We start from the raw sequence: 17,388 nt of genomic DNA, 5'->3' as shown, positions 1-17,388 counted from the left end.
AAAACTGCAGAAGATGAGGCTAAGTCACTAGCCTGCTAGTGACTTAGCAGCCACATGCGAGCACGAACAAGAGAAGGCTCGAAATATTCATAGAGTTGTCTCAAGTGCAACCCACTTTCATACAATATTTCATATAAAACAACTGTTGTAGGGGGTCCCTGCTCTATCTCTTTTAAAGAAAATGGGTCCTTGGCCTGAAAACATTGAAGACCCCTGCTCTATAACAAGTAACTACTGTAGTAACTCTATAGTGATAGGGTGGGTTCAAATTTACTGAACCTATATGTTGTAGTATATTTCTACCATATATAACACTGCCGAGATCCAGCAGCAATAAAATACAGTATATATGATCCTTTCACTGCCCACCTCTCTCCCTGTAGCTCACAATTATAACAGTAATTCTTTTTTTTATCAGCTGACCACAAGGGCAGCACTGAGAACACCCCAGAGACACCCGAAAATCCCACTTTTATTGCACAAAATAGAAAAACACCATGTCAGGCCACAGATTACAATCTGATCAATTTTCTAAATTAATTCTGGTGCCCCACCTGTCATAGTGGGTTATAATAAACTGCCTCAGACCCAAAATGTGCTGCAGAACCATTCTAGAGTTTGCAGGACTTGCCTTGATATTGCCTGCGATGAAAAAAGGAGGTAATTGAAGTAAATTACAAATCTTGTATCTTTAGAAATCTTTTCAAATGCCCTAAGAGTGTTTTGGCTGCTTTTATTCTGGTGATGTTATATGTGGGTGTGTTGCATTTTATCAGGAGGCACTCATGTCTGTTAAAGCTTGTGATTGAATGACAAAAAAAACGATAAACCATGTACAAGATAAACAGGTATAGTGATCTTGACAGGGTGAGTCATCATTTTGTGATTTTTTTTATCTCGTAGGTAATCTGGGCATCCATGAAGAGCTGGAACAACTTGTAGCTAATTTCCTTGGAGTAGAGTCCTCCATGACTTTTGGGATGGGTTTCGCCACCAACTCAATGAATATCCCAGCACTTGTTGGAAAGGTTTGTGGTTTTACCCACTAAATGCTGCATACTGTGTAAAGGAAATCCTGTTATATATGGGCATCATCTTTGCAGCACAGCAGAAATTAATCTAATTATCTCAGCTTTTGTTCTTTTCTCACATATGGCCTAAATTAATGACTAACAGTCAACTAAACTCAGCTGCGTACAACTCCCGACCCACCCCCATTAATTAAAATCATAATTAAACATTACAGTAGCCAGGAGGATGAGGCTCTGGGCATACATAGCTGCTTTCAGTCACATAGACGAGGAAGGGCAGGTTTTGTTAAGAGCACAACTCAAGGGTATGATTACCCATACTCTGGCCTGTCGGCACACCAGCCTAGCTCACACAGACAGCCACGGGTTACCAGGGGCAACACACAGCATGAATATCTGTGATTGGACTGGACAGGAGGAAGGGGAGGTTGACTGTTTAACTGATGAGAATGGGGTCGTTTAAGCAGCTCAAGAGGTGTAGTAGCCCCTTAGGCTGCAGCCCCCACAGTCACCCTGCCGGGGCTGGGGGTCACACCACTCTGCCAGCTCTATCCTACAGGGACAGGCTGTGCCAGGACGGGCCTCGCTGTGCAGGCAGAGCTACATTAGAGTGACAGCTGCTGGTAGACTAGGGACCAGGCCAGCTGGACCCCGGGCCAAACCGAGGGTATCTGTCACCGAGATGGTGTCAACATACCCTCTACAAGAGTTCATTCAAACTAATGCAGTCAAATGCTTCGAGCTCCAGTGTTAAATATGCTAATGTTGTGGAGAGAATTTCGTGGAACAGCTGAATTAATTTGCATGCTGATTTTTATGGCATATTATGAAGTACCATACTCTCCATGAAAACTGTGATGCGTCTGTTGGTCGAAACTTTCAGACATGAAAGAAATGACTAACCTGAGCAGTACATACAACTATTATCATACACAGAGGACATAGACATAGAGGTTTATGACTGCGGCATGGAGGGCAAGAGGAGCGGGCTGACTTGTAATAGGCTATGTGAATCCTTTTAGAGCAACAGCTGTTATACAGCACATTCTACAAGGACACAGTACAAAGGAACAAAACATGCACTGAAACACATGGGAAAACGAGCAATCTCTCAGAAAACAGATACAATTGTATAGGTGGGCAGCACACACTGCTGTGATTTTCAGCCATACACAGTTAGACTGATGCTAGTGTTTACAAGCCATCTTATTTCTCCTGTTCCCAAGCGTGAATCCAATCAGCCTTCTCACTAAGTAAAGACCACTTAATCTGAAAGAACACTGTACACTATATGGAAATATCATCATCTTATCAATAATTTAAGATCACGACTTTATAGTCAGTGTAATGTACAATGAGTATATACAGGAATGTTGTGGAATTCATGAGAAATTTGGGATTTCAAGAATGTAAAAAAAAGTAAATTAGCTCTTCATTAAATTGGAATTAATAAGCTTTTAGGGGGGAGATTAAATTAATTCTTTTCTCTTTGCTGATTTCCAGGGTTGTTTGATACTGAGCGATGAACTCAATCACACATCACTCATCTTGGGGGCCCGACTGTCAGGAGCGACCATCCGGGTGTTCAAGCACAACAGTGAGTCCAGTAATGTTTTCATTTGAACAAATGTTGTAGTGCTTCTGCCTCACAACTAGCATAGCAGGTCTGGAACATCTCTTTGTTCCTTTTGTATATTTCCGATGGAGATCAGACCAAAATGGCTCTGGACACAATTGGATAGATCAACAACCAGTCGGAGCAACAAAACATGTGACGTAGCGCTGAGCGGCAGACAAATATAAACATACTACAGCATGCAGAGATGAGCTGTGATGGTGTAGCATCAGTATGTCAGTGAACAACTGTTGCAGGTTTTGCCATCAGAATTTGAAGATATTTCAACAGAAAGTTCCACATCAGTTGTAGCCATCTTGGTTGTGTTAAAAAATGCTTCAATGACACTCCTCTCAAAGCTAGGTTTATGCTCCCAGTGGTGTCCCCGCTGTGAGGGTGTTCAAGCCAAAAAGGATATCATCACATATTTAGCACGAAGGCTCAGGAAGTTGTCAGCATAGACGGTATAAATAATGGACGTAGCTTCTGTGATGTCAACCACTAGTTTGAGGACTCCCTTTTTAAAGCTCCAAGTTCGGCTTTTGGCGGTAGCCATCTTGTTATTTTGGAGCCAGAAATGACCATGTTTAGACAAGAGGGTGACACTGTGGAGGAGCGAGGGGTGGAACTGACTGAGGAGCCAAGGACACTATCTGCAGACAGCATGTCACTCAAAATGTCCCGCCCCTAATTATTCGTTACTTTAAGCCTTAATAAATGTAAACATGTGAGCTATATAAAAAAGGGAGAAATTAGCAGGAGACAAAACCTTTCTTTGTACCAGAGCGTAAACATGTTTATTTCTGTTGTAAAGTTGGGCGTTTTAACATGGGGTTTACTGGAATTGATATGCTTCCTGAGCCAGCCTCATGTGGCAATTAGAGGAACTGCAGTTTTTGAAATGTACGCATTGGCATCATTTTTCAGTCCTGGACGTTGCAGCTTGGTTATGGAATCAAACCCACCACATATCAGATAGACGGTTGTGATCGGCCCGAGGGCCAGATCGGCTGGAAATCTGTTTAAACTGGAAGGGGACCACACACATCTGTCAGAGAAAATAAAACACGAGCTCGAAGGTTGTCTGGTTCTCAGGCTACCCGACAACAGGATGCACGGCATTATTTAAGCTATAACAATGTGTTGTTCAGGTTTGCCAACATCTTTAACATTCACTGCTCTGCAAACATTGTTGACAAATCACCATATTGCATTTCGCCATAGATTATCTTTTGATGAAGTTTGAATTTCTGTTTGTGCAGCCACCACCGCACACATTATCTAGTTTTTCTTCTGTTCCTCCCAAACTGTTGCTGCTGTGAGAAAAACACATTACTTTCTGTGCGGTACAGGATTTGCCTTAGGAAAGACCTACTTAACATTCTGTGTTTAGAGTAGCAAATGTAAAAAGCTTTAATGAAATGGGTTGAGTTTACAGTCACGACTGTGTTTTATCCATGAGCAGCAGAGCAGCAAAACACACGTTTATTTATATGAAAATGTCACCTTACTTAAACTAAATGCTCTCAATTATATTGTCAAATTACATACTGTCAATGGATAAAAAGGGAGAACTCTTAGGCATGAAAAGATACAGCATTCATTGTGCTTGCATTGCAGACATCCACTGCTCTTTCAGGAGACAGGACAAATGAGTCGGTCCTCTGGCAGCAAATGTGTCCTGACAGGTACAAGCAGAGTCAGTTATGGGTCCTCCAAGCAGATCCCAGAGGCCTGTCTAAAGGCAAAGAGCCCTCAGGCACCAGAGTCCCTGACCCCTCCCTCCTTTTATCCCTCCAGGACCATGCCCTCACACACTCATTCATTAGTACAAGGCTAATATTTACAAAGAGGGTTAAACCGATCAACTTAGCCACATCAACAGATAAAAATCACTGTCTAAAACGTCCCTTGTTTTTGTTTTTTTAAATGTTTCAGTGGTGTGTGTTTAACATGGAAGAATGGGATTTCATACCAGCGAGTAGATCAACTGGTTTCTCCAGTCTAGCAGTCTAGTTTGTGTGTTATAAGTACTTCAAATAGTCATAGATAGAGGACGCTCATGTTGAAGGTTGGAATTCTCATCACTGAAATAATTACGTGCTGAGTGGAATGTCAGGTAGTGTGTTTTTTTTTTTAGCATGTTAGCATTTGTGCACCCCAAGGGTCTGCAAAGATAATAACATTTTTGCAGATTTCGACAAATGTTTGCTCATTTCTTATAGACGCAAAGACTACCATCCCCCTCGTCACAGTCATACAGTGTCACATATCAGGCGGTGTGGGTTATCTCAAATCAGTGCTTAACTGTGAAATAATCTTTTCCTCATTCTTGTCTGTGCACACAGTCTACCCACAGTGGATTTCTCTTTCACTGTCTGCTATCCTCAGTGTTGATATTGGTGAGGTGAGGCTCCATAGAGCTCTAAGAAGTGATTTTTATCAAAAGAGCTTCTGTTGACTCTTCACTAAACCTGTTTTTTTCTGTTGAGGGAACAATATCGATCATGTATGACAGATAATTAGCTGTGACAGGTTTACTCGCTGCTCGGCTGGAAATGGCTGGATTGCGGTCATACTTTGAATAGTGCTGCTTTGCAAACCACAGCTATTCAATACTGCCATCTGCTGGTTTGCATCAGAGGATCATTAATCGTGGAGACATTGTGTTCTAAACTCTAAATGCTGTTGGGAAATGATTTGGGGGAGCCAGAATCTAAATCCTAATTTTAAGAAACCATGCAGTCTGCACTAAAGAGACCTTTGGCCAAACCCACATTCAGCTCAGTTAGTAATCCGCTCAGATACAGACATTGCAGGTGTTCATTTGCATCAGGCTGCAGAGGTATGTGCTGTGTAGCTTGTGGAAGGTGTTTCTGGCAGATAAAGTAGTGCTGTGTGTACTCTGTGAACTGCCCTGCCCTGTGGAAATTATGACTTTACTTACTGTTGTTTGCTTTTATTTGGAGTTTCTCGATCTGATTATTGCGCCACTCTATACAGGATGTATGTGTACATTTAAAGTGTTAAGTTGTATGTGATTTTATTGTGCAAGCCTAAACTACACTTGCAACATTATTGTGTGTTAATGTCTATGTTTTTGCCTTAATAAGATTTATTTTAATTTTAGAGTACAGTGTTGATTTTGTCTTTGTTTGTTCTTTGGTGTTTGTCTTCTTTCACTCTTTTCTCTCAGACATGCACAGTCTGGAGAAGATGCTCAGAGAGGCGGTTTGCTCGGGGCAACCACGCACCCACAGGCCCTGGAAGAAGATCCTCATCATGGTGGAGGGCATCTATAGGTCAGCTGTCATTATGCAACACAAACATATCAGAGTTGTCACTCTCTTAGAGGCACATATCACAAGTCAGTTACATCAGTCTTTGTAAGTATAGGCTTCCAGGTGGTCTTTAGCAGAGTTTTTGCACAGCCAGGTAGAATTCTTAAATTGTAACCTGAGGAGAGCCTGTGTTTAGTACTCCCTGTAATGGTCTCTTCTTCTCCCTCTGTGTGTGTCTATGGTTGGGTACTGTTTCATTACAAGAGAGAAGGTATTGTGTGTCTCTCGCGGGCCAGCAGTGAGCTATCCTGAGTCTTAGTGACCCTCTCCATCTGCTCATTAGCTCCAAATCAAGGCCAAATGGAGCCACAGAGATTGACTTGGCTACACCCCCAGCTCCAACTGTTTATCTCGGTCATTTTCTTCTCTCCTTTCTTCCCTCTTTTTACCCTCAATCGCACCATGCGTTTCAGCCTTTTTGAACCCAAACACCACGTAGTTTTTTTGGTTAAAAAACATAACTATATTTTCCTCCGCACATTTACTCAATCAGTGAAGGTTGCTTAATTGATTTATGACAACTGTCTCATCAAATGAGGAGGAAAATCTTCAACATGGTGAATGAATATGAATATGGCTATTAGTTTCACAAAAGTCCTGTTAATTTGAGAAACAACTTAATTGTGTGTAATCATACTGCAATAATATCTAATGTCAGGCTTAGACATTAAAGAAATGCCGCCTCTCTGTACAGCACCGAAAGAACTAATGCTCCAGCTATCGCCTCCCTGTAACATCAAAAGGCTCAGATAAAGACTAAGCATGCTTAGCTATATCCTGGCCCTGCCTTTGATGTCCATGTCGGTCCTGCTGAAACCCTGTCTTGTGTCATTTGGGCTGCAGACATTCTCAGCCATAGCAAGGAGAGCAGGTCTGGGATTGCTCCATTTTTGCCAGCCATATACTCACTCATGCTGTCTGTTTGTAGCCTTAAAAGGCTCGCATCCGAGGGGAGGAAGAGATGGGAGAGAGGTGGGAGTAAAATGAAAGAGGCCAGAAGAAAGATTCTTGGAAGATTGGAGCATGTCAAATCATGTAATATGCATTTACAGATGTACAGATGCTCTGCAGCGAATAACATTAGGTCAGGGGTCAGGTTCTTTTCCTTTTAAACCCGAATCACATAAGAGTCTGGCTTATTATTGATTAAATGTGCGTGGCCACGTTGTTTCTTTTGAAACTGTATTCTTTTGTTTGTGTGATTCTTGTCTCATTAGCATGGAAGGCTCAGTGGTGCGACTTCCTGAGATCATTGCTCTGAAGAAGAAGTATAAAGCGTATCTGTTCCTGGACGAGGCCCACAGCATCGGAGCAGTGGGACCATCAGGGAGGGGTGTGACGGAGCTGTTTAATGTGAACCCAGTCGATGTGGACGTGATGATGGGCACCTTCACTAAGAGCTTTGGGGCTGCTGGAGGCTATATCGCAGGGAAAAAGGTTATTGTGGATTTGGGGGTTTTCTGTGTTAGCTCTCTCTGCTTTATTTATTTTATTGTAGTCAAAATTCATATATTGCATTCGAAATGTAATTTGTAAGATTTTTTTTTTACAAATTACACACTGCACAGACACTGAAACATTTGGCTCATATGGGAAGTAAATGGGCTAAAAACAATGGGTCCTACATGGGATGGTTCACGGCCCGATATGCCAGTTGTCCAAATAGGTGGTTTACCCATGTGGGCCCTAAATAAAATGCTCATTTCGGGCCCTTACCCACATGGTACACAAGTAGCCTTAGCATAGCCTATGTGGGGCCCACTAGAGTAAACCCACCCATGCAGGCAATTTGCATAGGGCCATTATGGGACCCCTTAAACAATCCAGCCCATTTCCTACCCATGGTCCAACACATACAAATATTGGCTGGGAACTGCTAAGTAATGTTAACCATGTGATGCTAACAGTTAGCTTTGGCACAGTAGGTAAGCAGCCAGGTGGGCTCCCACAACTGTCCCAGCTGTCGAGCTCACACTCCTGCAGCAACAGCTACAACCCAAATAGTCCATGGTGTGGAGAAGTTGAGTGCTGTGCATTTGACAAAGTTGTCAGTTAAGTGTGCTGAGATGCCACAAAATTGAGCGTTTTATCTATACATTTAATCATTTTATATCTATTTTATATCAGAATTTCACTATACACTACACTGTTTTCTTCCACATATTTGTTATAAAGGAAGGCTATACTCAGAACACTTTGTCACCTGACGTCTTCTGCTTACATTACGTAACTGTCAGTAAATAGTGAATGTAAACAACAGGAAAGAAAAACAAGCAAAGGCAAAGTTTTTTGTTGCGTGCATTTCAACATGGCTATTTAGTGATTCAAATAGAGGACAAAAATAAAGCTAAAATAGTCATGTGCACAACATCCCTGTTTTCAGCGATATCCATATCCCCAGGTCATGGCACACCTGTGGAAAACTGCAATTGTAAACACTGCGGTAGACCTGCTGATTCTCCAGTCAGGCAGAAACTAGTTTGGTTGCTATGCAAAAATAATCCCCCTGGACACCAGCAGGGTCAAGATACATTTCAGAATATATGTAGGTGGGATTAATCACACTGAAACTATTCCAACAGCCGTAGGTAAGTCGTCATTCTTAGAAAATCAAATAACCAGGCAGACTTTCTGATACTTTCCTAACATTGTTTAAACAACCCAGCAACCATTATCTGTGTACAGGAACAACATTAACCCATTTGGCTTCAGAGCAGGATAAAACACGTCCTACAAAATATTTATTTCACCCCGCTCTGTTTTTAAAGATGTGTGGGACTCCATCTCACCCCACCTCTCTCACGTGTTCAACAAATGTTCCCCAGGCAGTGACTCTGGGCCTTTGTAATTCCTTTTTAACTCCATTAAAAAGTACACTTTAGTACATAACCACACTGGTTTTGTGGCAGTTGATTAGAAAGCAACAGAGGAAACGGCCATGTTGCTTGAATTAGGTATTCAGAGAGGGACCCTTCCTGCCATTGCCTTCATGTTGGCTCAGCCCTGCTCTGCCATAATAAGAAGGTAAAGCTGGCAGCGGGCCAGCCCCTTCTTGTGGCGGGCGTCGGAACTGCGCTCCAGATTTAACAGGATGACTTTTAACAAGCATGATAATGTTTGAAGTAAGAACACTGCGCCTGGTTTGACAGCTGGCTGTAGTAAACTCCTGGAAGAAACAGGCAGGAAAAGAGAGAGAAAGCGTATTTGTTGTTGTGGTGAAATCTCCCAAATCCTGTATTAAGTGGATTTGGGTTGACCGACAAAAGACTGCAGATGTGTTCTGGAAAACAGTCATGTTATAGCTATTTTATGAGAGTACCAAAAATAAATACTCCCAATAAATACACTTCAAGCTCCTTCTAATTCACTTCAACCTTACACGAAGGAGGATTTATTCATTAACCCTTCACTCAAAGCTGGGGTTGCACTGAGATTACGTTATTAAATGCATCCGTTGACTGTATGCTGCTCTGGCTCTACTCTGTGGCATAGTGCACATGTATCACCACATCAGTATTGCGGCCACCTTGCGGCTGAGGAAACACTCTAAGCTGTCACTCCACACCCACAGACGTGAGATGGATTTCGGACATGTTCTCTTAACTGGTTTATCTTGGTCGCAGCAAAATCCTGCGGGGGCCCTAAAGCGGTGAAAATCCCCCTGCCTTAAACAAAAACAGATGTCAGGTTGTTTCAGGGTTCTTATCCTACGTTTGAGTATTTCCCCTGAAATCCCCTCCCCTTATGTGTGTGAGGAAGCCGCAGCCGCTGCCGCCCAGTGGGGACAGATGGCGGTGAGTGGAAATGGTGGCCAGACAGCATCTCCGGCTACGTGTCATCACCCTGCACCCGCTGGCCACCGCACAGCCACTGAGCAGCAGCCCATCACAGCTCCAGGCCCCGATCCCAACCTCAGACCACTTACACACACGTGCTCCAGGGACCCATGACCGAATCGGTTTCCTGAAATCCTGCTCTTCTCTTGACAACCTCTCGTAGAATTAATCTCCTGCTGACATTTAGGAATAATGAGCATAGCGGTCCTCATTCTGGCTCATTTCAGCATTGGTTCTTTCTCAAATTAGTACGCTGGCTACCTCTGAGTGGAGAGCAGGGACAGGTCCAGAGCTCTTTTCCAGGCAATGCCAAGGTAGTCATAATGACAGAGAAATGACTTGAGGTATTTTAATTGATTCTCAGGTGTTGAGCTCGCTCTAGTGGTGCTGAAATAAAAGTGCAGGGCAACACTTCTGTTTCACTGAAGTTCTGAAATGAACAGTTTAGTTCTGTGAATCTATCCAATGACTTTTTCCAAGTGTTTGAACAAAAATGTCTCTGTGAAACTGTGCCCCGTATTACAGGAGCTGGTGGACTACCTGCGCAGTCACTCTCACAGTGCAGCATATGCCTCGGCCATGTCCCCTCCTGTCACCGAGCAGATCTTACGCGCCATGAAGTGCATCATGGGAAAAGATGGCAGCACAGAGGGTGAGTGCCAGAGCTCACCGTGGCTCCATCCAGTGAATGCCACCCTCAATTTCAGTCTTATTATCCACATGCTCGTCAAACCTGATGTTCTTTACACAGACAAATATTATGTCTGGCTTATAAAAATTTTTACACCTTAATATAATTTTTTATGGAAACAATAGCAAACCAAATCCAGAGGATAGCACCAATGTTAACATTAGGAGTAAGCCCAGACCTGCAGGGAAAGACAAACAGCTGCTTGGTCAGAAAATGTGGTTGCAATTACAGGGGTCTGCAGTGGGAGGAAGAGGGGGGACGTGCAGTCCCTGAGCACACGTGACCTTAACGTGGAGGAAATCATTTTCATGTGTGTGTTGTGAGGAACACTGTACCGCTGAAAAGTTTCTGCTTTAATGGCATCAGACACTGGGACAGGGGAGTAGTCATTACCAGACCAGTTGCAATACTGCCAGAGCAATTCCTCTTGAGTTATTGTAGTTGTAGTTCTGGCAGTAGTTGTAATAGGAGGAGTATTAGTGGTAGTAGAGTTAGTACATATTGTAGTGGTAAGTAAATGGCAGATGGTTACACAGTTTACCCAAATCCAAAGGACTTAAAGGAACAGTTCTCCCAAAAAATTCAAAAATACACATTTCCCCTCCTACCTGCAGTGGTGTTTATAAATCTATATTGTTTTGGTGTGAGCTGCAGAGTGTTGGAGATATTTGCTGTAGAAATGTCTGCCTTTTCTCCAATATAATAGATGGCACTTGACTTGTGGTGCTCAAAGTTCCAAAAAATACATTTGACAAACTCAGCAGCAATGTCTTAATATAATCTACAGACTTTGCTGTGAGCAGTTTCATGTAGTATATCTACTGATATACGGTATCACTGCACAAACAATTCCAATCCAAAACAATATGGTCGGTAGTGTGCATCTACTCATGGATGACATGCTCATGTTTGTGACAGCACAGGGTCGATAGATAGATAGATAGAAACTTTATTAATCCCAAAAGGGAAATTTGATTTTCAAACAACAGCTCAGATGTTCAGACATTAAAAAACGGCACAAAAAAGAGACACAGCAAACTTTGAGGATGTAAACAATAATGGCATCCTCCTTGGTTGAGCTGTAATCTTAGCTAGCTCAATGGTGCTTCTAGCAAAAAATAGAAAAAGAGACATTGCTGTTGAGTTTTTTTAAATATATTTTTGTTTTTGGTGCTTTGAGCACCACAAGCTGAGTGCCATCTAGTTCTATTATACAGGAGAGAATGCAGGCATCTCTTTAGCCAGGACCTCCAACACTTGGGATCTCACACCAAAACAACCTAGACAATTAAATAGCACTAAAATGTATTTGTAGATTTTTGGGTGAACTGTGTATATAAAGTGTGCACCATAAGGCAAAAATACACAGCCATGTAAACCATATGGCATACAAAACTAAAAGTCTGACATGGGGTTTAATGGGTTAATCGTTTCAAGGTTCAAAGCCTTATAGTTGAGGTGTTTTGCAGTTTCATGCAAAGATGAGTAACTTTCTCATCTGGCACTGAACCAGGCATGCTTTGCATCTGACGTAGCCCAGTGAAATAGCTATTGTGGAAAAATGAGTCTTGACCTGTCTTATAGAGGAGCGGAGAACACAGCAAACAGTGCAGTCTTTCACAACATCAGCTCCAACATTCATCACAACACTGTTAAAGCCATCTGAGACAAGAAATACTCTTTGCATATATACCTGATACAGTTTTATTCCTTGTTCTCTCAGCCTTCCTAAGTCACCCTCACCTTTAACATCAATGTTGAATTTCACACTTTGAAGCAAACTGATGGCAACAGCTCTGAAACAGGGAAAAACCCTGACAGACAGCAACATCCACATTCTCACCTACTTATATGATTTCTGAGTCTGGCAGCAGGTTTTTGACCTCCATGCCCTCTATCTAAGCAGAGAGGAACAATTTACAAAATGGGGCCTGTGTTTTTTGGCAGATGCCTGAATGTTGTTGTTTTTTTTCCTCCCTCCCTCTCTCTCTCTCTGCTGAGATAAGGGGATTTAAAGTGCTCTCTTACATCCCCATGAAAGAACTGCCAATCTGTTCCCAGGTAATCAGAGGGAAACAGAGCTGTGTTCCAAGGCGAGGGCCATGCCAAACTGTGCTTCAGCCACAGAGCGTTAGGCTCCCCAGTGATTCACATCATTTGGAAACACAGGGGGTTAGCAGGGCAGGCCGCCTCTGCTGTCTTTGATTTGATTTCTAATACATTTATCTGAAATACATGTGATCCTCAAGTATTATTTGTATTCCGTTTCAGTCGTGGCTACGCTCCAGTGGCGGTCCACAGTCATTCATTTTGTGCGAAATCCATCGTATCCAATTTGCAGACCCTCATTTTGGCAACGCGCGAGTGCGTATACCATGCCGTCAGACGGACAAAACTGAACCATCTGCTGCCGCAGCTGAGTTGTAATCATGAGCAAGTTCATAGCGGAGGCTGGAATGGCCCAGATGGAGGTGCAGGACTCAGGATGAGATGGCACTGCAGAGAACTCACACTACATTAGCTACCACTGACAGGTGATGTCCCTCCCTGCAGGGGACAGGAGAGATATGCATAAAAAAGCAGTGAGTTGGTGTTTTACCCATGTACATCTGGTGGTGTCCTTGTTTTAATTGGAGGCATTAGACGGATCCGCCAACTGGCAGAAAACACCAGATACTTCAGGGCCAGACTGAAGGAGATGGGCTTCATCATCTATGGCAATGATGACTCACCTGTGGTTCCAATCCTGCTCTACATGCCAGGCAAAGTGGTGTAAGTACACTTTAACTCTCACCAAAAACACTTGCCTCTTCAAGAGTAAGATTATCAGGATATCTATTCTTCACAGACCAGTTTTGAAACAATAAATATCAACTTCATTCTCCCTTGTTGGCAAAAGCAATTTCAGGTCAGCTCACTGTGTATCATCTCCAAGTGATTTGGATAGCTGCCATAAAACACACTCCAGAGTTTCCATGAATCAGTACTGTAGTCTGTGTCTGTGTAGACTGGGTTCCTGTAACCACTTAAGAGGCAACATCAGGTATTGATTAGGTATAACCCAGGACTGCTTGAGCCACTAGGGTAAAATCAATTGGGTATAAAGTGTCTTTCAATGCCAGTCAACGTTAATATCCATGAAAAGGCCAGACACACTCAGTAGCTTCTGGTTTTACAATGCACTAATGGTGATTGAGAAAAAAAGTTGAGTTTCACCAGTTTCATCCTTAAATATTATTTCTGAAATAATTTAAAAACAATTTCACAATTTTTTTCCTGAGTTTTCAAGCTCTCTTGAATTTTTTGTCTTGTAATTTATTTTGTCAGAACTTCTATGAAAGTATTCTATCTCTAACTACTTTTCTATATATAAATCTATTTGTGACCATTTACATTTACACTTTTTGAATTGCCACTGTCCTAATAACATATAGTAGATTAAAGACGCTGTTGTTGGTTTGAGGTTCTGCACTAGCATCTGTGCACACATCAATGATCATCTGAAATATACAAAATGGTCAAAGTTTGCGGTGTCAGATTCACTTAACCACTTTCAGCGCACATTTTAAAGGGACAGTTCAACAACAACAAAAAAACAACTTATATTCCGTCTCACATTATAGCGCTACTTATGAATCTAGAATATTTTGGTGTGAGTTGCAGAATGTCCGAACCACACCCACTGACCCTAAAACCATGCAGAAGGAAGCATGTATCTAATCATGGAGGAAAGGCCCATGCTCCTGACGGTGAGCATTAATGGCATCCTCCTCCACTGAGCTGTAATGTTAGCAAGCTCAGTGGTGCTAGATGAGCTAGCCATAGAATAATGATTCCTTTTACTCATTGATACGATTGCTAGGTGTAGTTTGGCAGAAATATATAGTTCCTCCATTAAACTGATCACAACGTGTCTGTGGATGATCTTGAGTAACCAGGTCTTGATTCCTGGAAAAAGACGTTGCTGTTGAGGTTTCGAATGTATTTTTTGGTGCTTTGAGCACCACAAGCTGTGTGCCATCTCGCTCCATTATATTGGAGCGAAGGTAAACATCTCTACAGCTGATATCTCCAACCTTCTGCAACTCACACCTAAAAATTGTCCACTGATAAATAGCACAGTTAAGAGGAAGCATATGTATTTTTTGATTTGAGGTTAACTATCCCTTTAAGGTTTGAACTCTCCAAACAATTTGCTTTACCACAAAATGAAGAAATATTCACTGCTTGGACTCATTAAAGTAAAAGCCATTAGAGAGATATGCTGTTTCAAGCCCTTTAACCTTTAAAATTGTAAGTTATGTGTTCTTTTAAATTTATCGATACCACACATCCCAGCTACATAATTAAGGACTTGGAGGGGCTGGAGGACGCAGCATTCCTCATGTATTTTAATGTGATGAGGCAAAGCGGCAAATACTCCATCATTCTTAGGTGGCTTGTGGGGCCTCTGTGGATTTTGGAGACTTCAAACCTTAAAAATGTGAGAAATGTGAGATAAGCTGTTGCACAGTTTTGGCCGCTAATGATGCCCATTTGTACGCAGATTCTCTCATCAATTGCAGTGTGCTGTCATAACGTTTTTTAATTCTGAAAAGACAAACACAGAGGACACACTTATAGTGCTACATATTAAACATTGGTAATTTGAAATGTAATATTTCAATATATATGATCTAATTGATATGGAGAAATTCTTACTCAAAAATGTTTAAACAACCAAAACATTCAATCTGGGTGGATTCACCTTTTGTGTCTACAGTCATCTGTGCACCATCAGATATGAAAACTGATAGTGCTTTCTTTCTTTACTGCTGACCAGGGCTTTTGCTCGAGAAATGCTTGCAAGGAAAATTGGTGTAGTGGTAGTCGGCTTTCCAGCCACGCCGATTACAGAGGCCCGAGCTCGCTTCTGTCTGTCTGCAGCGCACACAAGAGCCATGTTGAACCAGGTACTCACACACACGAAGATTACCAACATCAAATTCCTCCCTGTGGTTTAAAACTGCATTTTTCACCTGAATTAAACATATATACGCATGCTTTGAGACTTTTCCTCCGTTCTCAGGTGCTGCACCATCTGAACGAGGTGGGAGACGCTCTCTGTCTGAAGTTCTCACGGCTGAAATATTCTCCTAGCCCTGACCTCTATGATGAGACAGACTCTGAGCTGGCCAGCTGATATGACCCTTGACACTTCATTTCACAGTGTCAATACGAAGTGTCCATGGCGCAGCAGACCCATAAACACACAACGCTGAGTAACACCCACGTCTCACGGCAGAAGGGGGGACAAATGTTTAGCAGCTGCTTTTTATATTTGTAAAACATGATGTGATTTAACACAACACTGTGCTTTTCAACAAGAGACTCCACATGAACTATTTAAATGTTTTATATCTCAGCACATTTATATGTAAATACACACATGGAATTATTGCACAAGCATTGCCGGATTGGTATGAGACTCAAGCATGTTGTAAAATATCTTGAGTCATTTAGATTTATATACAGAGATAAATCACGTATTGTTTGTTAAGTTGAGAGGGCCTTATTACTCAGCTGATGTAATAACTTGTGTATAAATTTAGCACTGAAAACTTTGCCTCTCATAATTTAATATCAGCCACTAATTACTGAAGGTCCAGTGTGTAGAATTTAGGTGAATATACCAGTATTGACAGAAATTGAACACAATATATTAAGTAGGTTTTCTTTTTTGTACTTGTGAATGATTATGAGCAGTGTGCTGCACCAACATGTCTCTACGATAGCCCAAAACCAAACACTGGCTCTAGACAGGACCATTCGGGTGTCTGCTTCAGCCACCATAGTTAGCGGCCCCTTTCTCAACAAGCCAAACAGCATTAGAATAACACAGATTTTTTTTATGTGAAACTGCTTTATTCAGTGTTTTTAGTGGTTTAAATGACCGGGCCCATTTGGAGATAAAGACACTTATGCAAATAATTAGTCTCTTAGCAAAAACCTCCTGAACATCTGGATTATAAGTTACCAGAGAAAAAAGGCGAGCTCACATTAGCAGGCATTGGGCTAGCAGACAGTCTTTAATGTGCCAAACAGCATAGGAGAATCATTGATTTGTCATGTGAAACTGCTTTATTCAGTGTTTTCAAGGTTTTAATCACTGGGTCCGTTTGTTTTAGAGATTAGGAGACCTCTGTAGATAATTCGGCTCCCAGTAAAAACCTCTCGAATAATGAACACTGAAGGAATTAGAAGTGGGAGATATTTCAGCTGGTTGCAATCTGCAGTCCACACCACTGGATGACATTAAATCCTACACACTGCTCCTTTAAAAATGCTGGAGGTGGTTATTATTGGAGAATGGTGTACAGTCTAAGAGTTTGATGCGAGGAGTCCCACTGGGTTACTGAACATGAAGTGGTATTTATAAGTAATGTAAAGGCATTTGTAGTTTGACATTTCCCCCTGTAGTGTATTGCTGGATTGCTAAAATATTCCCAATAAAAGACAAATACTGCACATGAATACTTCCTGAATGTTTTTGGACTAGAAAGGAAAGGTTAATTATCAAGATGACAGGCCTTTGAAAGTCCTAAACCTTCCCTTTGGAATTGTCCTGACACATGATTATTTACACGACTCAAGGCTGACCCGACTGCGCAAAAGATGACGAAAATGCCTTGGTTCCGCCTCACAGTGAGCTGTTTTTATAAAACCCTCCTCGTTGCAACACCACTTTCATCTCCAAAGCAAATCATAACCCTCCTGTAAATAATAGATCATGCTGAAATTACTTAACAACTGAGTTAAAGCTCAACAGGCCTCGTGCGGAATAAAAAGGTGTTATGGCTTGTTTCGTAGTGAGACTGCTCATATTCACAGAGTC

General features: G+C 41.9%; 1 protein-coding gene across 1 annotated transcript in view; it reads left to right on the top strand.

Moving 5' to 3' along the window:
• The window catches only part of sptlc3 (serine palmitoyltransferase, long chain base subunit 3), a 29,048-nt gene extending 12,027 nt beyond the window's left edge, over positions 1-17,021 (top strand). Inside the window, exons 5-12 of the mRNA XM_042502199.1 lie at positions 904-1,028; positions 2,535-2,628; positions 5,843-5,948; positions 7,205-7,424; positions 10,349-10,475; positions 13,151-13,286; positions 15,337-15,466; positions 15,583-17,021. Of these exons, the coding sequence (XP_042358133.1) occupies positions 904-1,028; positions 2,535-2,628; positions 5,843-5,948; positions 7,205-7,424; positions 10,349-10,475; positions 13,151-13,286; positions 15,337-15,466; positions 15,583-15,696 (1,052 nt within the window). The 3' untranslated portion in view covers positions 15,697-17,021. The remainder of the gene's footprint in view (positions 1-903; positions 1,029-2,534; positions 2,629-5,842; positions 5,949-7,204; positions 7,425-10,348; positions 10,476-13,150; positions 13,287-15,336; positions 15,467-15,582) is intronic.
• Positions 17,022-17,388: the final 367 nt, after the last annotated feature.

The sequence above is a fragment of the Plectropomus leopardus genome, chromosome 15 (genome assembly GCF_008729295.1).
Source record: "Plectropomus leopardus isolate mb chromosome 15, YSFRI_Pleo_2.0, whole genome shotgun sequence".
Taxonomy (NCBI): domain Eukaryota; kingdom Metazoa; phylum Chordata; class Actinopteri; order Perciformes; family Serranidae; genus Plectropomus; species Plectropomus leopardus.
The sequence above is the reverse complement of the archived record's forward strand: the minus strand, read 5'-3'. Positions and strand labels throughout refer to the sequence as shown.